Here is a 24,641-nt window from a genome sequence, read left to right as displayed (position 1 = left end):
TTTACCATCCAACATTTTCCCTACTCTTGTACTGAATGGAGTGGGAATAATAATTATTACCCCTCCGTAATCCAACTCTTTCCCTATTGTTGCAGTGACGGAAGTGGGAATAGTAAATGTTACCCCTCTGCAATCCAACACTTTTCTGACTGTTTCACTGATTGCAGTGGGAATAGTACATTTTACCTCTCCGCAATCCAATACCTTCCCTACTGTGTAATTGACGGGAGTGGCAATAGCAAATTTTATCCCTCCGCAACCCAACACTTTCCCTACTGTTGCACTGACTAGATTGGGAATAGTACATTTTACCCCTCCGCAATCCATCATCCCTACAATTCATCCATTTTAACTGCTTCTCATCCCTATCTTTCATCCATCATCCCTACTTCTAATTCCTCATCCCTCGCTCATACCACTTTCAATGTTGTGAACCACCCCTTGACACTGATTGATTAGCAACAGCCAATCAGAGTTAAGAGAGAAGGCTGCATCAAGTATGGATGATGGATGAGAGGTAAGGATGATGGATGAGAAGTAGGGATGATGGATTAGAAGTAGGGACGACCAGGGCTTTAAGTGGGCCGGGTCGCACCGGTGCTGAGCACCAGCAGTTTTTTGAAGGGGGCCTCGAAATGGGTCTCTATCGGGATCTGAATGAAATGACAGAAACAGCAAAATACAAGTTGGGTGGCACACTATGCTAAGAACAGATTTTTAGCTTATGTGTTTTTAAGCCACACCCTTAATTACATTGGCCACGCCCCTTTGAGAGACCCTCCAGTTTTTTCATTCCACTTAAGCCCTGGGGATGATCAATAATGGATGAAAAGTAGGGATAGTGGAGGATGCATGGGAAGTAAGGATGATACATTAGGATAATGTATGATGGATGGGAAGTGGAGATGATAGATGAGAAGTAGGAATGATAAGTGAGAAGTAGGGATGCTGGATAAGAAGAAGGGATGATGGATGAGAAGTAGGACTGAGAAGTACATGTGATGGATGAAAAGCAGGGATGATGAATGAGAAGTAGGGATGATGGATGAGAAGTAAAAATCATTGATGAGAAGAAGGGGTGATGGATGAGAAGTAGGGATAATGGATGAGAAGCAGGGGTGAGAATTACGGATGAGAAGTAGGGATGATGGATGAGAACTAGGGATGATGGATGAGAAGTAGGGATGAGGAGCAGAGGTGATGGATGATGAGTAGGAATGATGAATAAGAAGTAGGGATGATGGATGAAAGGTAGGGATGAGAATTAAGAATGATGGATGAGAATTAGGAATGACAAGTGGGTATAATGGATGAGAAATAGGGATAATGGATGAGATGTAGAGATGAGAAGCAGGGATGAGAAGTAGGGATGTGAAGTAAGGATTGTGGCTGAGAGTTCGGGATAATGGATGAGAAGTAGGGATGATCGGTGAGATGTAGGGGTGAGAAGTAAGGATGAGGGATGGGAAGTAGGGATGGCAGATGAGAAGTAGAGCTAATGGATGAGATGTAAGAAGTAAAACTAGAGATGAGAATTAAAGATGAGAAGTAGGGATGATGGCTGAGAATTAAGGGTGTGAATTAGGGATGATGGATGAGAAGCAAGGATGAAAAGTAGGGATGATGGATGAGAAGTAGAGTTAGGGATGAAAAGTATGAATGAGAAGTAAAATGATGGATGAGAAATAGTGATGGGAAGTAGGGGGTGACGAATATGACGTAGGGATGAGGACAGAGGAATGAGGATATTCTAAAATGGATGCTGTACAGATGAGTCAGGCTCAATCAACATTTAAACATATTCAAGAGTGCTTTGCAAGGTGAGAAGCAGCTGGTAACCCACTACTGTAACTTCCTGAATGTCATTTCAAATACACAGATGATGACTTTGACATGTGTTATACTTGGTTAGTCATGCTACTAAAAAGTTAATGTTCCTTTGTTTCTGTCATTGGATAAATAACTAGAAGGTTACCTTATCTCGCTTTATACTGAATACAACAATGCTCTCTCCTTGTCTTTCAGTTTCATAATCTTGAAATATTGAAAACCTTCACAAACTGGTTCCACCTACAATAAGTGGCAAACAAAGCGCCAGACATTTACTAAGTTTCAAACAGAGGTCCAAGCTGTTTGAGGACTGTCATATACATTGGTTCTCGGCTGCAGCAATGCATACCCACATCAGTTCAAGCGTCCTGGTGGCAATTATGTTTCTGTTCCATTCATGTGATGTATCTTCGGAGCCCTTGCCAAACATGTGCCCAGCAGTACCAGGCCCACCAGGACTTAATGGCAGGGACGGGAGAGATGGCAAAGATGGAGCTCCTGGTTCTCCTGGAATCCAAGGTATGGAAATTCATTCAAGAATGGCATGTTGTAACAAGATATCTGAGCCCTCAGGAGTGCTTACTAGAGTGTGTTCAAGCAAAGATACCTTGCCTGGTACTGTGTATGCAAATCACTTTAAAGCAAATAATTGGAGAACATGCCTGGAAGCAGTGTTAGTGGGTGCCAATTGGTATTCAGCAACCTTGCAGCATTAAGAGGTAAAGGGATAGGCGAAAAGGATTCTTGAGTTCAAGAATCAGATGAGAAAATATATCATTACTGTGTAATTTATTGTTTCCTGGAACATTCTGGTAATTTTAAAGCCCATGGCTCCTCCAGAAGAACAAACAGTCCTAAGAAAAGGTACCAGGACAGTACAAAGTATGTGCCAGAAATGTTAGTAAGAGAGATATGAGGTACTTAAGGGCCCACTTAAAGTTCTATGGCTGACCCACCGGTCCATCAGGTTGGTGCAGACTCTAGTCTCGACCGCCATGGCTGAGGACCGCCTGCCAAATTTAGAGATCATAAGGTACTTACGGACTCACTTACAGTGTTGTAGCTTGCCATCCAATCCGTCCGGTTGGTTGTGACTCTTGCCTCCACCGCCACGGTTGAGGGCCACCTGCCACATTTAGAGATCAACATCTGCCTGATAGGGATGTGTATCCCTTCAGTACATCTACTGGTGGAGAGGATGCACTGACAATACAGATGAATCTTGAGCATGTGAAATGTATATTTCATATGCCAGGCATTCTGAGTTGTTTTACTAAAAAGAATTCCAAAGACAACACTTGGTTTCTGTAAAACAAAAACGAATGTCATTGATGCACATGCCTTGCATTGTGGCTAGGACAATGAAAATCTGTGAAAGTGCCTCCTCTTTGCTCGGGCGACCATGTGGTGAATGGGCCCCCAGGTCAAGAAGTTCTCATAGTAGTGGCAGCTGGGGCACCTCTGTTCTGCAGTTCTCTTCTCTCTAAATGAGGTGGGGGACTGCAACTTGTTAAGGTAGTGTCACTGACAATATATAGCATCCTGACCTGATAAATTCTAAGGGGCGAATGTATCAACTGTATTTGTCATACCTGTTATAGTACTACAATAGTAATACAAAAGTCTTAGAAAATGTAGTTCACAAACTTATTTTTCCCTATACTTTACCATAGGGAGACTCTGCAGTCGTGATGGAGACCTCCCTATGGTATACCAGAGGAAAAAGGAAAATGTTTATTAAACTTTTTAAAAATGGAAAGAATATTTTGATGTTAAATATTATTGTAAATGAATTTCTTCCTAATATTTATTTTAAATGTAGAAATGTTTTTAAAAAGCTACCTCATGACAGCATTAATAACTTATTTTAAATATAAAATATCATTATTTTCAATGTTTACTTGAATTAAAATTATGGGTCTGAATAGGATGGCGGTCGGACTTTAGTCCGACCGTCATCCTTTCGTCCGACCGCCATCCTTTTGAGGATGGGACCACCGGACAGGCGGTCGGCGGTCCTGCCATAGGTATTAGGATGTGACCTCCACCTCGGCGGCCTCAATCCCTATGTTTTGTATTGCGGCGGGTGCTGCTGGCTGCAGCACACGCCGCAGTACAAAAAGGGGCTACTTCATATATCCCTGTACTACATGGCAGGCACCATGCGGTGCCTGGCACATGGTGCAGGGATATGCAGGAGGGCACCATAGGTGCCCCCCAAAACCCACAGCTGAAGGCCAGGGGGAAGGGTGGCCCACTACGGCCCCCAAAGTCTCTTTATGCATGCCTTTTCATGGCAAGTTAACCGCCATGAAACAGTGGGTGGAAAGGGACATTGTAATCCCTACGGCAGTGCCTGGCAGGCACCACCACTATTGTAGAGAATACAAATCCCTCCAATGCACCAGCAGGCTCAAGGATCCCGTTGGATGTGTGGCGGTAGGTCTTTCCGACTGCCAACCATCGGCCTGCCATTGCAATATGGAAGGCAGAAAACATGGTTACGATAACGGTGGGACTGCCACTGACGGGCTGTCGGTGGCGGTCCCACCGACGTCGTAATCAGGCCCTATTTTCTTAAGTGTAAATTAAAATCACAACTAAACTAAGAAAGTGTATATATTTATTATTTATTAATAATTGTTAAAAGTGATGCATAGTGTTAATTTAAAGCAATTTAATATTTTAAAAATAACATTACCTTAATTTTTAATTTTCAGGTTACTAAAACATGAAATAAAAAATAGGATCTATTTTAGATATTTTTTACATTATAAAACAATAATTTATGTTTTAAACTATTTTGAATAAAATGCTCTGTTAAAAGGTTCACCGGGTCTAGCTGGAACTCCAGGCTTAAGGGGGTATCCTGGACCTCCTGGAAAATATGGACCCACAGGAAGCAAAGGGGACCCTGGTCAAAAAGGAGACAAAGGAGAAGAAGGTATGCAGACTTTGAAAAATAATTACTATTTTATTGACAACTAACCTTGTTTTATGATTCATGTACATCTATGAGCAAGATCCCAAAGATGAGTATAATGTGTTCAATGAAATCAGATTATTCACATTACACATATATTGATTCCGGGAGCCTCAAGAGAAAATAGCCGAACTGCATTCATCAATTTCATCTAGGCCATCTTTAGGAGATTTCGACCAGCCAAATGTTTTTTTTAAGTTGACTAGGCTAGCTAGATCACCACCTAGTAGAAGTGTGTTGGTGATAATGACCTGCCATCTTATGTCCTTCTCATTATGGGCCGCATTTATGAAAAGTGTTGCATTTTTGCTTGAAAACAGTAATGCAACACTTTTCAGTCCACTCTCCTTGGGATGACACCATGGATGTGCCATGCCGCAAGGATTTGCAGATCCATCAGTATTCCCCACAGCTCACTTGAGCGGGTGGGAACAAGCACTCCAACTTCTGGGTGCAAATCACAACCCACACATGCTGAAGTGAATCTAGGCAGAGAATTACATTCTGGCATAGTCATAAATCAATGCTGGGAATCTCAGCTTAGATGTATACCTTTCAGAATTGTCTCAGAAATATGCATTCCTTTATGAAAATCTGCTAACATTATGGGCAACATTTCTTAAGAAATGGCTGCAGAGAGTGAGGGTGTGAAGACGTTTATGTTGAAATTATCTTTTCTAAGTTTGGGATCAGTGTCTGGTTTGAAACTCAGCCAACCCTTAGGTTAGAATGCACTGATAATGGGTGAAAACATTATATCCTGTATTACTAACATGTTGATTTGTTTGTGAGTTTCAGAATAATATTATTCAGGGATTTAAGGATATTATTTAGAGGTCGACAGGTGGGCTTGGCTTTGGGCTGGGGTGGCAGAGCACCTTATAGCTCTGGCCACAGGTCAATCTCTATACTGAAAGCTACTTTCCTTATCAAGTGGGCTTTTCCACTGAAAACAGGTGTTTCTTTTTGGAAACAATCACTGTACCTGGTAAGCTGACATTTTTCTCTCTTTGCACGGGTACAAAGCCATTTTTTCTGTCCAGGACTGCTAGGCTTTCCATAACAGGCCCTTGCAGGAAAACCAAAACAAACACAGCTTCAGAAGACTCACTCCAAATGTCTGATCCATCAGACCCATATCTACTGCTAAATGGTGGCACAAGACACAAACAGAAATTTCACCCAAACTTAGACATACCATACAAATTGCATCACTTGTGGGGTTATTAATTGTATTTAGTTTCCGTGTGCCCAGACAATTTTTGGTAGACCTCTTAAACAAATTTTGGTAGACCTCTTAAACAATTTTTGGTAGACCTACTAAACAGGTAGCAAAGAAGCAAAATTTGCTGCAAACGTTCAATGCTCTATTGGGCTTGCACTAGATAGACTAAAATCATAGGGCCTTATTTATGAGGCACTTACGCCACATTGCGCCCTATTTACAAAGTGATGCATCTACACAGATGCGTCACTTTGTAAACCTCTGCACTACATTATACCTGCGACATATATAATGTATGCCGGGTGGGCGTTCCATGCAGAAAATGCTGTATGACGTCCAGTAGTGAGCTGGCTTCCTGACCCTGTTTATGGCTGACCCCTACTCTTAAATTGCTGAATGGGTCAAGAACTAATGGGACAAATGTATTTGCTATGTCGATTTCTGTGCGCTACTTGGGGACGTGGGTGGAAAGCTAAGGTTGGGGGTTGCGGGATGCCGGGTATGTATTGATGGTATTTTGTATGATGCCTCTTTCTCGCCAACTGTGTGATGCTGTTTTATAACTCAATAACATCTCTTTTTAAATAAAAATCAGAAACTTCACGAAGTGTCTGAAAAATAGCGACCAGGAATCCTCCCTCTATCGATTGAACTCTATGTCTCGCTTTTGATAATGGGGCCTTCATTATGATGGTGGTTGGACTGCAACCGACGGCCTGGCAGTTGCTGTCCAACTGAGATCTTGTGCTGCGGTCCGGTCGCCGCATTATGCTGAATGGCGGTCTGAGGCAGCATGCAGAGGGACTGACCGACGATTTCAATGAGCTCAAAGAACCCGTTTGAACGTTGGTCGGCATGTAATTCCCTACAATAGGGCACAGCTGTAGGGATTGCTATGTTGCCTTCAGGCAGCCTTTCAATGTCAGACAGACCGCCATTGAAAGGCTGTCGAAAACCAACTTTGGGTGCCCCTAGCAGGTCCCCGTACCTCCGCGGCCTCCGCTATGAGGCCTTGTGGGCACCTGTGGTGCCCCCCCAAACATCAATACTCCGTGTGCCATGCACCACATGGTGCCTGCCACACAGTGCATGGATGTTTGTAAACATCCATGTTCCCAATGCGGCTTCTGCTGTGGCCCTTTTCCGTCCGCTACACAAGCCACAATGGAAAAATTGATGTTTCCCACCGCCTCATGGGTGGTCGCATCCTAAATCGTCAGATGAAACCACTGACTACTAGTCAGTCCGTTTCCATTCCAACTCAATGCCAGTTGGGCGCTCGTCCAACCAGCATCGTAATCAGGGCCTGTGTATTTTACAAGTGCACTGATGTAACCAAAAGTTTACAAATATCTGCCCACAAAAGAACTAAATAAATAAATGGAAATGTACAATTGACATGTCTGTTAAATGCATCTGTCTAGAGAGCATCTTGCACTAACTTAAGATGTGTTTTTTTTTAATAATGATGATGTCATCTTTTCTAGGGCACTTTCGGCAATTGCTGCATATGTTCGCTTACTATAAATTTCCAATTATTGCAAATTTGGTATCAGTCTCTTATTTAGACAATAATTGCCTTTCATGTTCTACTCTTGTCCGAAGGTAGTTTGCATCTAGGGACAGATTTTGGTGTCAGACGGACCGGAGTCCGTCCAACATCGATTGGGTACTGGGAACGACCTACAACCTGTCAGTGGTTCCAATCCAGCAATTATGATGCGACCAAACACCGTTCAGTCGCAGTCCTATTCTTTACATTGGGAGCATGCATTCTAACTGGAATGCATGCTCTCTTTGTAAAGAGAAGAGGTGCAGTTCATCCCTGCACCCTGTCGCAGGCACCTTGAGGTGCCTGCCACGGGGTGCAGGGATCAACAGGGTGGTACCTATGGCCTTGCACCTATGGGGTCCCTCGAATGGGCCCCCAAAGTCGACTTCCAACAGTCTTTCTGTGTTGGAAAGGCTGACACAGAAAGGCTGTCGGAATCCGACATTGTAATCCCTTGGGCGGAAAGACCCGCCCTTAGGATTACAGGAGGCCCTCCGAATGGCATCGGAAGCCATTTGGAAATCCAGTTTGGATTCCTCTCCGACCAACTCCATCCAAATAGGTCGGTCAGAAATGAATCCAAACTGCTGATTATGATGCAGTAGGAACAGCTCCGACCGAGGGTCGGAAACGTTTTCTACGGCATCGTAATCGGTCCCTAAGTGTAGATAGTTTTTGGATCCTAGTTTATGTTACTGCAAACAAGGAATTTACACATGCAAATGCTTTTTTATTTCTAAATTCGAAAGATTATAATAAAAGTGATAAATGCTACTTTTTGTCCTTTACTGTGAATATTATGTTATAATGATCACTATATTTACAGGCCCACAAGGTGATGCAGGAAAAAAAGGTTTGAAAGGCGAGCCAGGACAACCAGGAATCAAGGACGAGAGAGGTCAAAAAGGAGACACAGGTGCAATTGTATTCACAATAAAATTAAATAGGAAAATATTTGACTTTTATCATGAATGCCAACCACTGTCACTGTCTAGAAATTGTTAATTCCCGAGGTTATGAATTAAAAAATGCAGTACCATACATCACAGCCAACGTTTACATTTCCCAAGGGTGGAAGGCACAAACTGTGACCCCTATGACCCGGACAAAAGCAACGTTACAAGTAAGGCTGAGAAAGCCACCAGACACATATAAAATGGTTAGTTATAGGCATAGGGCATACTGAAGTTAAACAAAACGTAGACTCAGCTTCTCAGTCAAATGCGTACATCAGGGGTACAGCATGAAAGAAACGCTGTACATTTAGAAAAAGGAAGACACAAAGCACATGCCATGAAGGTCAAAAAATATTTTATTTATAAACACTTGTATATGACATAGTACTTCGCACGACAGGTTTCTTGTAATACAGATGTTTACTTTTACCTTGTTTAGTGGCAAGATAAATATCCTCCAGGTAGTTGGTGGCAATGACATTGAAAATTAATCTTTCTGTGTCATTTCGCTCTTCTTACTTCACCTCACACACCTTAACTCTCTCTTTCTTTACAGCTATATGCACCTACATCCTGTCACTTGGCCTCATTTCCCTTTAATGTCTTATATCTACCTCACCTCTATCTCGATATACCCAATAAAATATATTCAACTGTATCTCTCTCGACCTCTCTCTCCTGACTTTCCCTCTATGTCAATCTCTGTGCCTGCCTCAAAATCTATCAATCTCAATCCCTTCTCTCTACATTAACACTCTCTGTTCCTCATCTATCGTTCTGTACTCCACTGCTCTTTTTTATGTATCTCTTCCAGCTACTTCACTTCTCAACTCTCTACTTCTCTCTCCATGCCTCTCCTACCTTATCTCTCTTTTAGCCTTTTCGTTGACTCACAGCTGCCTCTCAGCTCTCTATCGCATTTCTCACTCTACATCAGACACCCCACACTACCTCAAGTTTATGTACCCAACAGCTCTCTGTTTGCCAAACCTCTAAATTTACATAACCAGTATTTCACTATCTCACCTCTGCCTTCCCTTTCTCTCTTTCTGTTTCTGTCCCCTTTACTTCACCTCTTTAACCATCTCATTCCTTTCTGATTTTGTCTATTCCTCTACCTCTATCATTCAACTCATCTTTCTCTCAGACACAAACACATATCTCTTTCACCATTTCAACTAACCTCCACCTTAATAATCTTCTCCACCACCTTCTTTATAGATCTGTTTACCTTAATGTGTCTATCTCACAAGTCATTCTGCCTCTATATCAACCTCATAATATTTCTTAAATCCCTACACTATATTCTTTTCTACTTGTCACTGTTCTCTCTACCTTCCTCTTTTCCTTGACAATTTTACCCGACACAATTTCCTATATTTATTCTCACTTTGCTAAATATCTCCGTTTTTTTTGTCATTCTATGTGTCAACCTCTACCTAATGCTGCCTTTACCTCTCTGCAATTCATCTCTTTTTCTACATTATCTCTCCCTACCTCGCCAACTTCAAGCACAGTACCCCTTTCTCTCTCTCTCTCTCTCTCTCTCTCTCTCTCTCTGTCACTCTCTCTCTCTTTCTCCATTTCTTTCTCCCAATTTATGTTTCACCCCACCTATCTACTTCACTCTAAAACCATACCTATTGCCCTGCCTCTGTTTCTCTACCTGCATCTCCCTCTTTTTATCTTTACTCCTGGCTTACTCATCGTTCTTTATATTCTTTACTTTTCTTCCTACCTCACATTGTAGCATCCTCCCCAGCGGCATGTAAATGAATCATGCCACACACATAGGTCGGTATTACACGTCTTTATTGTCTAGAGTGTAACCGTCAACTGGCAAAAACTGCATTACACATTTTATTAACCACACCCAATCACTTACGTAACTAGACTATTGAGTCTGTCAGGGAGCATAGTGTCCCGCACTCTATAATACACAAGACACTACATCTCCCCCTTTGTTAAATAAAAAGAACAAACAAAATAAATACATATACATCTTAGTTCCTCAATGAGTCGTTGCGGGGCTGGATTCACTCTTCTAGTTCTTGTGGTGTGAGGCTTAGGAAACACAGGAGAAACAACAGGACCAGGCATTAATGATCCAGTCGCTGATGCAGTTCTGGGTCTCTCCTGGCCCTCTGATAACAATGACTCACTCCAGATGTCTCCCAGGTAGGCGATTGAAATGTGATAACCCCTCATAATGAAATTTTTTTTTAGGATGGTCAGCAGTCATCATGTGTCCCTTACTAGTCACAGCTTGCAATGGATTGACATCAAATGGAGCATCAGATTTGCGTTTCCGCCTCTGCTTGATAAGGACATGGTCTCTTGTCTGAAACATAATGTCCTAAACACATTGATGCTTTTTTGTATGAGTCTTAATTCTGGACTTGTGAGATGAATCAGTGAATCGAACTTTCTGAGCATCATTTGTTTTTTCAGTGGTCCACTGAGGCAGCTTGGTACCCATGGCTCTCCCGAACATCAGGGTGGCCGGGCGTTCGGCAGTTATAGAATGAGGGGCAGATCTGTGGGTACAAATAGTAGAGTGAAGAACAGATTTGAGTCCCGGTAGGACAGTGCCCTGGACAGCCTACTTAAGAGTGCTCATGAAACATTCAACAATGCCATTAGCCTATGGCTATAAATGTGTGCTTTTCTGTTGCTTGATGTTCAAATGAGTAAGAGAGTCTTTGAATTCCCAACCATTGATTGTTGGTCCATTGCCAGATTTTAGAATGAACGGAACACCCAAGGTTGCAAACATGCCTTCTAGTCTTTCAATTACTCGATTAAGAGTGATTGATGAAAAGTCTTCCTCCAGAAGAAACTGGGAGTACTTAAATATGATTACCCTGTGGTAATGGACATTTTCAAGGGGTCCAAAGAAGTCAACTGCAATTTTCTGCCAGACGTGTCTTGGATGATCTGACATGTTCAAAGGATGCTGTGTTGTTCTGGAAGATAAACAGTTACCAAATGACAAGCCTGGATCTCTCACTCAACTCGCTCATCAAGATGAGGGAACCAAACATGATCTCAGAGGGCTCGCTTTTCAGCGACAATTCCACAATGTCCCTCTTGTGCCACCTCAATGACTTGCTGACGTAGACTTTCAAGAATGACAATTCTCAACGCTCACAAGATGATCGCTTCTTGTGTAATGGAATGTTCACCATGCACATTCTTGAACTGCTGATATTCACTGTCGTTATCAAGAGGTCAAACATTTGTTCTCCAGCATTGATGCATGATAATGTCTTTGAGGATGAGCATATTCTTGTCTGCGTTAATAGCAGCACTTATTTGCTATATGAACTCAGCTGCAGGCGTCTTGGGTCTCACAATAAAGTTAACATAGGCCATTGTTATTTTGGAAGGGATGAGCACTCGAGAAAAGTAGTCGGCAGGGCTTTGGTCTTTTCCTGGCTGGTGCACAATGCTGTAGTCTTACTCTTGCAATCTCAGCCCCCACCTCACAATGCGAGGGGGCATCTTGGCCTTTGGATTGACAAAGATGGTAAGCAATGTTTCCCATACAGAACACATGAAAATGTTTGCATGCCTACACAACAGCTAGGCTTTCTTTCTCAGGCTCCAAGTCAGCTAGTTCAGTCTGTGACAAACTTCAGCTAGCATAAGCTACAATATACCTTTATGCATTTGCATATCTGCTATGTTGGTAAGAATCGCAACCAAGCCCACTGGGGTGGTATCCACAACAATCTCTGTATGCAATTTTGGATCAAACTAAGCCATCCCAGTTGCATTTTCAATTACATTCTTAATCATCTTGAAACTTTGATCATACTCCTGTGACCACTGAAATTAAACATTCTGTTTCATTACCTCTCAATGGGACACTCACAGTGGCAAAGTCACAGATGAACCTGGAACAGTAGCTAGCCATACCAAGAAAAGAACGCATCATGGTTACATCTTGTGGAGGAGAGGTAGATAAATAAACCTGAATCTTGACAGGATCTGGAGTCATTCCCCCTTCAGAGAAAATGTGCCCATAGAATTTCAGTTTTGTTTTGTGAAATTTGCATTTCTCAGCATTCAACGTAAGACCTGCACAGCAAGTAGACGGCACATTAGTGTAAGGGCTCCATCATGTTCCTTTTGTGTGGCCCCAAATACTAGTTAATCATCACATTAATTGAAAGCATGCATGACAGGCTGTATATTGCGACAAATTACATCTTGAAAAATGTTGGCAGCTGAAGACACTCCGAAACTCATTTTTTTGTATCTGAACAAACCAACATGATTTGAAAAGGCAGAAATATACACGCTAATTTCTTCCAGTTCAAGTTGATGATATCCTTTATTCAGATCAAGGTGTAAGAAGACTTTGGGTCTATTTGATTGAGTAATCATATCGGTAATGTGTGGCCTTTGGTGCCCTTCTCCTTCGATTGTCTTGTTTGCTTGACGCATGTCAACAGAGATTCACAAAGACCCTCTTGTTTTAAGTATGACCACTGTTGGCAACACCCATGGCGTTGGACCAGTAGAGTGTTCAATGCTACCATGTTTTAGCAAAGCCTCAATTTCCTTTTCAACAGCCTCTTGTAGATCAAAGGAAATTTGAAGATGTCATTAAGCAGCAGGACGTATGTCCTCGTTAATGTGGAGCTGCTTTTTCATTATCTTAAGTTTTCCTAATTCACGAAACAATGACGGAAACTGATTCACTATGTCGGGATGAGCATTTCAAGTCTTCCAACAAATTCATCCATCGTTTCGTCATCTCCCTATATCTCCTGATTAAAGATGTACCTTTCATAGTCAACGTTTGGCATCAGATTAAACTTGAGTTTCAATGCCACTTTGACATCCTAGTAAGCTACTCTTTCCACCTGTAGTATTTTCTTTATCACTTCTTTGACTCCTTCTCCTGCTATGTTCTTAGGATATCTAATGATCGTTTTATCACCAGTTATTTCTAGCGCATCAATGAAATCATCTACGTGTTTGATCCAAGTAGTCCATTAAGCACCAACACTGCTATTTGGCAGTATTAGTTGAAAATGGCGATTTTAAGAAAACAGCGGCATCATACTATATATTGTTTTCTACAGCTGCTGCCAGCATTATAAGCTGTTCAGGCCTGCACTTCTGGCCCAATGTCACCACTGCATGCAGCATCCCGCTAACTAGTGCTTGGACCGTCGTGCCCAACTGGAGGTGGTGAGGGACTATCTTCTTTGACGGTGAGTAGTAGTTTTGTCTTTTGTTCCTGGTCTTCACCACTCTCAACTTCCTGCATTGTACCTGGTTTTCTCTGCCTTTAGCCTTCCTTTGCATTCATCTGCTTCCCCTCACAGGGTTCTCGTGCATCTGTCTGTTGCCGCGTGTTGCACTTTCTGAACCTGGCTATCACTGCCTTTGAAGTTACTGTACTATATGAATGACTGCCCTGTGTTAAGTTGTGGCGTTGCGTTCTTTTTTCGGTCGCATTAGCAATTTTCTGACCAACAGTCAGTGAAACTTTCTGTGGGCCCGTCACTGTATTCAAAGGTCTAGTACTGGCTGGATTTGTGCTTTGACTCCACATACGCCAACCGTCGATTCTTCACTTCGACTGAGGAACACATGGCATGCACAAGCAGTTTGCTGGAGTGCAGCAAACTCTCTGGGAGTTCACTCTCGACTCATCGGGTTAAGGGGTTTACTTATCCACTATGTCGTCACTAGTTGTAGCGTCCTCCCCAGCCATTGTAGCATGTAAATGAATCATGCCACACTCAGAGCTCAGAATTACACGTCTTTATTCTCTAGAGGGTAACTGACACGTACTGTGTCATGAATTTTACTAACCACACCCAATCACTTATGTCACTAGACTACGGAGTCCGGTAGGGATCATACGGGTCTCACACACTATAATACATAAGACACTTCACACATGTCTTTCATATTATCTCTACCCCTACCACCTTCTCCCTCTACTTCATGTCTCTCGCTCTACTCTTCTTTTTATGTCCCTGGCCTTCTGTGGTATCTTGCACTGTCCAACTTTTGTTACTTACTAGAGTCATAGTAATTGTCTATCTAGAGACATGCACACATGTAAGGAGAAGAGGGACAAGGCAGGGTAAATTAAGTTAGAACAAAGTAATCAGATATTAACCAATGGAATTGTGAAAAATCCTTAGAGCAGCACTTTGAATTTCACTGTTTGCCGCAAGAATGACAAGAACAAAGGGGGACATTTTTGTCAATTAAAAAAACCTGGCAAAGGCTGTTGCAATTGCAAATGCTATATGGTTATTGTTAGAACTGGTGGTCTCTAGTTGGCAGAGGTAAGTACCTTTGACCAAATAGGGACCCTTGCTTCTAGTCAGGGTAAGGGGGTCACTCCTAAAATAACCCCTGCTCACCCCCTTGGTAGCTTGGCATGAGCAGACAGGCTTATCTCAGAGGCAATGTGTAAAGCATTTGTGAACACATACAGTAACTCAGTGACAACACTACAGATGGACACCACACAAGTTGTAGTATAAAAATAAGTATTTTTAAATAGACTTAACACAAGACCACAAACGACAAAAATCCACAATACTGTACTTTAAAAATGGTAGAAATAGCTTAATTCTCTTAAGATGGTAAATGCAACACTTATGAACCTTAGGATGCGTAACGCTATACAACGTAAGTGTTGCAGGGAAGGTGATGCGTCGGTTCCTTACACGCAAGAACGGTGATGCGTCGGGTCCCTACTGATGCGTAGGGGATGGGTCGGTTCTCGGCGAGGGAAGGTGATGCATCGGTTTCTTACTGTGCTTTCGTGGTGATGCGATGAGGATCCGGTGCAATGCAACAAAGATGGAGTCTTCTTCTTGATGCAACACGATGCGTGCACGCCCGATGGCTGTGTGGTGACTCAACGATTCTTCTGAGCCGCGACAGGCCCTGTGACACGCTTCCCGGTGATGCGACAGTGTCTGATGTGACGGCGACATGCTTCTCCGGCGATGCGAGGTGCTTCGGCAATGATGCGACAGCTGCAGCGGCGGCGACAAGCTTCTCCGTTGATGCGGCGGCATCTGATGCGACATCGATCTTCTTCTCCAGCGATGAGACGACAACTGCTGCGTGCTTCCAGCTCCTTGCGACACGCAGTCCCTCAGAAAGCCCAGCACAGCAGCAGGCACTTCCAAAAGACTCTTGGGGAGCTGGTTGGTGAAGTCTATTGTCCCTGAGAGTTCAGCAGGAGGCAAGCTCTTTCTCAAGCCCTTGGAGAGCCTTCACAAGTTGATGAAAGTACACAAAAAGCTCCTCTCTCGTTTCTTTGGCAGTCAGGCAACCACTGCAGGCCAATCCCCTAAACAGCACTCAGCTTGGGGATAGTCTCTTCCTCAGTTTCTCTGGTTCCTCTCCTCAGCAACGGTTTCTTCTTTTTTCCCAAAAGTGATATAAAGTTCTGGGGTCTGGGTCCCCCTTTTTATACACAGTTTCTCTTTGTTCTCTGAAAGCAGAGAGGTCTTTGCCTGGCCCAAACCAGTTCTGGTCAGTCCTGGAGCACTTAGCTGACAAGACTCCTTCTTTCCTTTCACAGTTTAGGCCAGGGACATCAGACGCACCACAGGAGGTGGAGCTAGCATCGTGGAGGGAAGGCACAGCCCTATTCAGGTCCCAGGTGCAACTCATCCCACCCATCTACATGCAGATCTCGCTATTCAGCCCTTTGCTGACTCACCCTGTCTCCTGGAATCCCCCAGCCCCTGTCACTTAAACTCCAGGGAAGGAATACGCAATCTAGCAGAGGCAGGCTTGGATGGTTAGGCAAGAAAATACCTACTTTCTAAAAGTGGCATTTTCAAACACAGAAAGAAAAAACAACTTCACTAAAAGATGTATTTTATCATTCTGAGTTCAGGCATACTAAACTCGAATTTTTACCTAGTTCCCTGAGTCACTTAGGATTATAAGATGTAATAATCAAGCTGCCCATTCCAGCCTATGGGGAACAGGCAGCCTTGCAATAGTGAAAAACGAAAATGGCCGTAATTCACTATTAGGACATGCCACCCACACCAGGGCATGTCCTACCTTATACGTACAATGCACCCTGCCCTTGGGCCTACCATAGAGGCGTCTAATATGAAGAAAAGGGAAGGTTTAGGGACTGGCAAGTGGGTGCACTTGCCCAGTCAGCATGGCAGTACCAGACTTCACATAGGCTCTGCAATAGCAGTCTTAAGACACACTTTTACAAGCTGCTTCTGTGGGTGGCACAACCAGTGCTGCAAGCCAACCAGCAGCATTTGGTTTACAAGCCCTGGGCACACGCAGTGCACTGTACTAGTGACAAGTAAACCAAAACCAACCAATCATAGAATCACTAATCCATACATCAATTTACCATAGGGAGCACTTGCACTATGGCACTGGACAGCAGTGGCACAGTGCCCAAAGCATCTATAACCAGCAGAAACACATGAGGCAACAGCAGAGAAAAGAAAGGGAGACCCACGCCACGGCACCAGGTCTAACAAGTGTCCCCTCCAGCTGAAATGTGGGGAGAACTACCCTACCTCCTGGGAGTTCTCATCACTAAGGCAGAAAAATATGGACAGACCATCAGCATTGGCGTCTTCTGTGACAGGGCGGTGTTCCACCGTGAAATCCATAACCTGTAAGGAAATGGACCACCTCAACAGTTCTAAATTCTCACCCCTTATTTGCATCAAACATCTGAGGAGCCTGTGGTCTCTTTGAACCCGGAAGTGAGTACCAAACAGGTATGGTCTCAGCTTCTTCATTGCCCACACCAAAGCAAATGCCTCACGTTCAATAGCACTCCACCTCTGTTCCTGTGGAAGTAACCTCCTACTGATGAAGGCTACGGGTTGATCTAGACCCTCCTCATTTATCTGTGACAAAACAGCCCCCACACCATGCTCTGAAGCATCTGTTTGAACGATAAACTCTCTGGAAAAGTTGGGTGCCAGGAGTACGGGCGCCGGGCACCTGGCAGTTTTCAGGGCCTCAAAAGCTTTCTGGCAGGTGTCAGTCCAAATCACTTTCTTGGGCTGCTTCCTGGAAGTCAGCTCAGTCAAGGGTGCAACAATGTTGCCATACCCCTTGAGAAACCTCCTGTAATACCCGGTGAGTCCTAAAAAGGCTCTAACCTCCGTTTGGGTCTTAGGGGGCTCCCAAGCCAGGATGGTTTCAATCTTGGGCTGTCGGGGGGCCACCTGGCCGCTCCCAACCTGGTGTCCCAAGTACACCACGGATCCCTCCCCGATCTGGCACTTACTCGTCTTGATCGTGAGGCCTGCCCTCCGCAGCGCCATCAACACTTCCCAGAGGTGGCGCAGATGTTCTTCCCAACTGACGCTGAACACTGCGATGTCATCCAGTTAGGTGGCACTGAACTCATCCAGTCCAGCCAACACCTGGTTGACCAACCTCTGAAAGGTGGTAGGGGCATTCTTCATCCCAAAGGGCATAACCCGGAACTGATAGTGCCCATATGGTGTGGAGAATGCTGACCTCTCTCTTGCCCCATCAGTCAAGGCGATCTGCCAGTACCCAGACGTTAGGTCAAACGTGCTGAGGTCCCGGGCATATCCTAACCGATCGATGAGCTCATCAGCTCTGGGGATGGGGTGCGCGTCAGTCCTTGTGACTGAATTGAGCCCTCAGTAGTCCACACATAACCGGAGTTCTGGTGTGGCACCCGGTGCAGCAGCCTTTGGGACCAAGACCACTGGCCTGGCCCAAGGACTGTTAGAGGACTCAATCACCCCTAACACAAGCATCTTGGAGACCTCCTCCTTGATGCAAGCTCTCACCCTGTCAGTCACCCTGTAAGTTTTGTGCTTCACAGGAGGACTATCTCCAGTGTCCACATCATGGATGCACCAATTAGTGACACTGGGAATCAGGGAGAACAGATCAGAAAACTGTCCCAGCAACTGGTGACAGTCATTCTGTTGCTCAGGGGTCAGGGTGGAAGAGAGGTTTACACTATCCACTGACCCATCTTGCTCTGTTGCCGACAGGAGGTCAGGAAAAGGTTCAGTCTCTTCCTCCATTCCAGCATCTGTCGCTAAGAGCATGCCCACTTCAGACCTCTCCAAGTGGGGCTTCAGGCGGTTGACATGCAGGACCCGCAAGGGGTTCCTGGGAGACTGCAAGTCCACCAAGTAGGTAACAGGACTTTTGCGCTCCACCAAAATGGTCCGGTCCAATTATCCTGGAGCACGCAGGGCTCCACTGAGGCCATGAACCACACTTTCTGACCAGGCTGAAGCTCTACCAGAGTGGCATTCTGGTCATACCACCGTTTAATCTCCTCCTGGCTGGCTTCCAGATTCGCCTCAGCGAGTTGCCTGATACACCTAGTTTGGTTCCCGAAGGCCAGCAAGTAGCTATATATATCCTGGGGAGGTTTCCTGGGAGATTGCTCCCAGCCTTCCTTGACCAAACTCAGAGGTCCTCTCACTGGGTGACCATAGAGAAGCTCAAAGGGGCTGAACCCTATAGATTTCTGTGGCACCTCATGGTATGCAAACAGCAGGCATGGAAAGAGGACGTCACACTTACGCCTCATAGGTTCCTCAAGACCCATAATCATGCCTTTTAGGGTTTGGTTGAATCTCTCAACCAACCCAGTTCCTCGGGGTGGTAAGGAGTGGTAAACTTACAGGTTACCCCACACTCCTGCCACAGGGACTTCATATACTTGGAAATAGAGTTTGTACCTCGGACAGACATTACCTCTCGAGGGAATCCCACTCGGGAGAAAATTCCCATCAGTGCCTGTCCCACCACGGGGGCCGTCACTGTCCTCAGAGGAATGGCTTCTAGGTACCGGGAGACATGGTCCACCAAGAGCAGGATGAACCTGTTGCCCATGGCTGTCTTGGGGTCCAGTGGCCCCACAATGTCAATACCCACCCGTTCAAAGGGGGTGCTGACCACAGGGAATGCCTGGAGAGGAGCCTTCTGCTTCCTCCCACTCTTTCCACTTGCCTGGAAAGTCTTACAGGTCCTGCAATGAAAGTATGAACTCTTGCGCATTTGGGGCCAATGAAAGTGGGTGACAAGCCTCTCAAAGGTCTTGTCCTGCCCCAAATGTCCTGGTAACGGCACATCGTGAGCCAGCCCCAGTAAGAAGGCTCTGAAGCGCTGGGGTACCACCAGCACACGGGCTGACCCAGGCTCAGCAACCTTAGGCTCACTATACAGGAGACCATTCTCCCAGTATATCCAATGTGATCTAGAGTGATCACCTGCTGCCTGGCTTGCAGCCTACTGCCGCAAACCCACAAGAGAAGGGCATTCCTTCTGATCCTTGCAGAATTCTTCCCTGGAGGGTCCTCCTTTCTGCTGCCAAAGGGTCAGCTCAGGCAGGTCCCCCAGTTCAGCTACCTGTTCCCCTGTAGGCTCCAGGGCAGGGTTACTCATAGTACGGCCCGCGGGCCGCCAGCGGCCCGGCAAGCCTACCTCGGCGGCCCGCGGACCTTGCAGACATCCTGCATGTGTTTTAAAAACAAATTAAATAATGTTAGCTAACACTGTCAGAGTGTCCGGTGCAGCAGCCTGGACTCTGAGACTCTGCTCTGTGGGGGCCGGGGGATTCTAGTGATTGTCAAAGTGGAGTTGCAGGGGCCTAAGAGGTGAAATACAACAAAGCTTTAACATGTAAATGGTCTTTTAACGACCTGTGAAGTACTCGGGTGGGGCTGTGTGTGAGCGCTGGGAAGCTGCCTCAGTGTCGCTGTGTGTGTGCGCGCTGGGAAGCTGTCTCAGCCCCGGATGAGGGCTGACACACACACAGGGTGAGATGACAGAGGGTGAGGGAGCGAGAGGGAGACCGAGGGAGAGGGAGGGAGGCAGAGGAAGGGAGACAGAGAAAGGCAGAGAGGGAGGGAGCGAGGGAGACGGAGGCAGAGGGAGAGAGACAGAGGGAGAGGGAGAGAGACAGAGGGAGAGGGGGAGAGACAGAGGGAGAGAGACAGGGAGAGATAGAGGGAGGGAGACAGAGGGAGGGAGACGGAGGGAGGGAGAGGGAGAGGGAGGGAGAGGGAGATGAGGGAGACAGAGGGAGGGAGGGAAACAGAGGGAGGGAGGGAGACGGAGGGAGACAGAGGGAGGGAGAGAGAGGGAGGGAGGGAGGGAGACGGAGGGTGACAGAGGCAGAGAGGGAGAGGGAGGGAGAGAGACAGGGAGAGATAGAGGGAGGGAGACAGAGAGAGAGAGAGACGGAGGGAGGGAGATGGAGGGAGGGAGAGGGAGGGAGACAGAGGGAGAGAGGGAAACGGAGGGAGGGAGGGAGGGAGACAGAGGGAGGGAGGGAGAGAGACAGAGGGAGAGGGAGAGGGAGGGAGGGAGACGGAGGGTGACAGAGGGAGGGAGGGAGACAGAGGGAGGGAGAGGGAGACAGAGGGAGAGAGGGAGGGAGAGATAGAGGGAGGGAGACAGAGAGAGAGATGGAGGGAGGGAGATGGAGGGAGACAGAGGGAGGGAGGGAGACAGAGGGAGGGAGACTGAGGGAGGGAGAGGGAGGGAGAGGGAGGGAGAGGGAGAAGGCCGACAGAGGGAGGGCGACAGAGGGAGGGCGACAGATGGAGGGCGACATAGGGAGGGCGACATAGGGAGGGCGACATAGGGAGGGCGACAGAGGGAGGGCGACAGAGGGAGGGCGACAGAGGGAGGGCGACATAGGGAGGGCGACATAGGGAGGGCGACATAGGGAGGGAGACAGAGGGGGAGGAGGGAGACAGAGGGGGAGGAGGGAGACAGAGGGGGAGGAGGGAGACGGAGGGGGAGGAGGGAGACAGAGGGGGGAGGGAGGACAACGGAGGGAGGGCGATGGAGGGAGGGCGATGGAGGGAGGGAGACAGGGAGAGAGTTAGGGGGAGAGAGACAGGGGGAGAGAGACAGGGGGAGAGAGACAGGGAGGGAGAGAGACAGGGAGGGAGAGAGACAGGGAGGGAGAGAGACAGGGAGAGAGACAGGGAGGGAAAGGGAAAGGGGGAGGGAGTGGGAGAGAGGAGGGAAAAGGGGAGGGAGGGGGAGAGGGAGAGAGAGAGAGAGAGATCTGTGTATGCTGGGTCTGGTGGCTCAGTGGACGAAGGCGTCTGCTGCAGGGACCTGTGCTCAACCTCATTGTCAAATCTTTTTTTGCTTTAGCCCCGCCCCTCCCCCTCTGACCCCGCCCCCACCGGTGCGGCCCTCGGCCACAAACCACACTGTAAATTTGGCCCCCGAGAGAAAGTTTGTGAGTACCCATGCTCCAGGGCATCCCCCTCAGGGTCTGCCTCCTCCTGGACCGTGGGAACTTCAGGGGCCAGTTTCCTGTGCCCCCTGCCTCTTCTCTTTAGGGCAGGCACCTGGGCCACCCTCTCATGCTCCAGGTCCTCCTGAGTACCCTTACTGGCTGCCATGGACCGTGTGGTCACACACGCTCAGTCAGGCAGACCCAACATCTCCAAATGAGCACTTCGCTCCACCTTTGCCCAAGGTGAGCTCTCCAAATCGTTCCCTAACAAACAGTCAACAGGCATGGCGGGCCTCACAGCTACCTGAAGAGTACCAGAGACTCAAAGGTAACCTGAGCCACCTTGCAGTGGCTCTCTGTGTTGTCAGCGGCAACAAATGGGTAAAATGCACTGGGGACAACCTGCTCTTGAGACACCAGGTGACACTTGACAGCTGTCACACTGGCTCCTGTGTCTCTAAGAGCCTCCACTCTATGGCCATTGATGGTCACCGACTGCCTGTACTTCTTAGTGTTATCAGGCAGTTGGGTCCTGGGGACCACCTCACAGTCTCCTAAAGAGACAAGGGACATCTCTGCGGGCCCCCACCTTGGACACACATCTGCTCCCCCAGGGCTACACTCGCCATCTGCCGGGGTGGTGCACCAGTGGGTGCTGTCTTTCCAAACTGTGGGCACCGGGGATCATTAGACTTATGGCCCACGTCCCCATACTTTTAGCACCTCAGGGGTCCCCTAGGAACAGGGTTACTTGTCGGGCCCCATGCTTTTTCTCAGGGGAGGCTGGGAACCTTTCCCTTGGTTCCCTTGGGAATTACTCTGGGGCCCTCTCTGGAACTCCCTCTGTTTACCCTTGTCCCCCCCACTCTTCTGCTGGGGACCCTGCCCACTCTTGGCAGAGTCTCCCACGTGACCCTTGTAGACCCGGGTGCTCATCCAGCGGTCCACCTCCTCAGCAAGCTTACTAGGGTTAGTCAGCCTTCTATCAATCAGGTGCTGGCGTAGCTCTGGAAAACAATTACTTGACAAGTGCTCCCATGCAATTAAATCAAAGAGCCCCTCAAAATGAATAACTTTGCTACCCTTCACTCAACCATCCAATGTTCTGCAAAAGAAAGTTACATATTCTACCCATGTGCTTGACTCCGCCTTCTTGCAATTTCTAAACCTCTGTCTATACAATTCAGGAGTCAACCCATACCTGGACATCAATGCACATCAATGCATCTTTCATGTGGCTATAGGAATTATGGACTTCAGAGGGCAAGTCTGACAGTATCCCGCCCCTCACTAAGGAACCACCCCCACAACCCCGCTCCCCAATCCTTCTCAGGGACCCGGTGGGAGGACATGGCTACCTCATAGGCCTTGAACACAATGTCATCAGTCTTATAAAACTCTCTAAACACATCCTTAGGAATATACACCCTAGCTTCCACAGGCATGGATGGTGTGCTACCACCAGAGGGAGTAATCTCCAAGTTCCTTGCTTTCAACTCCAACTCCCTCAAACTTCTCTCATGATCCAGTTGCATCTTCTTTTCCTCTAGGGCCAATTTCCTCATTTCTAACTGCCCATTCATTTTGGCTAGCTCCAACTCATGCATCCTTTTCCTCTCCCTGTCCTCTAGATCCTCTGGGGACAGGCCTTTGGCAGAAACACTGCTACCCACTGGGGAAATTGCTCGCCTTCCCCCTGGACCCAATGGCCCTTCCAGCTGCCCATCTGCATTCTCATCCCCTTCCTCATCCTCAGGGGTATTCCTTGCTTCGATCCAGGCCCTCAGCGCCTTTTGGAACTCATCCTTCTTGGTGAGACCGGTCATAGCAACTTTAAAATTCCTGCAGAAGTGCTTTAGCTGTTTTACATTGTAGCATTATAGTTTCTCCTCTTCCCACTCATAATCAACAGATGCTATGGATGCTGCTTTCTCCCTGTTGGTTAAACTTGGCAGTTCTTTGCAAAAATAGAAAATCCCAGGAAAAACAATCTATCAAAAGTATGTGGTCGCGTTTTGGTCTGCACTCGCTAGTAGTGTTCACCAGTCACTTTATATGAGTCACAAATGCAAGCCCAGAATCCTCACCGCTGACCACCAATGTTACGACTGGGGGTCTCTAGTTGGCATATGTAGGTACCTTTGACCAAATAGGGACCCTTGCTTCTAGTCAGGGTAAGGGGGTAAACTCCTAAAATAACCCCTGCTCACCCCCTTGGTAGCTTGGCACGAACAGACAGGCTTATCTCAGAGGCAGTGTGTAAAGCATTTGTGAACACTTACAGTAACTCAGTGACAACACTACAGATGGACACCACACAAGTTGTAGTATAAAAATAAGTATTTTATACAGACTTAACACAAGACCACAAATGACAAAAATCCACAATACTGTACTTTAAAAATGGTAGAAATATCTTAACTCTCCTAAGATGGTAAATGCAACACTTTGAGTTCAATGTACCTTAGAATGCGTAACGCTATACAACGAGTGTTGCAGGGAAGGTGATGCGTCGGTTCCTTACATGCAAGAACGATGATGCCTCGGGTCCCTACTGATGCGTAGGCGATGTATCGGTTATTCAATGCGAGGGGAGGTGATGCGTCGGTTTCTTACTGTGCTTTTGTGGCAATGCGACCTGCAATGCCGTGATGCGATGAAGATCCGGTGCAATGCGACAAAGATGGCGTCGTCTTCATGATGCGAAATGATGTGTGCATGCCCGATGGCCATGCGGCGACTCAAGGATTCTTCTGAGCCACGACAGGCCCTGCGACACGCTTCCCAGTGATGCAACGGCATATGGTGCGATGGCGACACTCTTCTCCGGCGATGCAAGGCTC

General features: G+C 46.6%; 1 protein-coding gene across 5 annotated transcripts in view; it reads left to right on the top strand.

Moving 5' to 3' along the window:
- Positions 1-24,641, top strand: part of LOC146867369 (mannose-binding protein A-like) — a 124,447-nt gene that overhangs the window by 59,467 nt on the left and 40,339 nt on the right. For all 5 annotated transcript variants that reach the window (XM_085604643.1, XM_085604633.1, XM_085604622.1 and 2 more), the window contains 3 exons: positions 2,026-2,349; positions 4,658-4,774; positions 8,417-8,506. In XM_085604643.1, the coding sequence (XP_085460769.1) occupies positions 2,172-2,349; positions 4,658-4,774; positions 8,417-8,506 (385 nt within the window). In that variant the 5' untranslated portion in view covers positions 2,026-2,171. The remainder of the gene's footprint in view (positions 1-2,025; positions 2,350-4,657; positions 4,775-8,416; positions 8,507-24,641) is intronic.

This window comes from Triturus cristatus, chromosome 1_2, assembly GCF_964204655.1.
Source record: "Triturus cristatus chromosome 1_2, aTriCri1.1, whole genome shotgun sequence".
Classification (NCBI taxonomy): domain Eukaryota; kingdom Metazoa; phylum Chordata; class Amphibia; order Caudata; family Salamandridae; genus Triturus; species Triturus cristatus.
The sequence above is the reverse complement of the archived record's forward strand: the minus strand, read 5'-3'. Positions and strand labels throughout refer to the sequence as shown.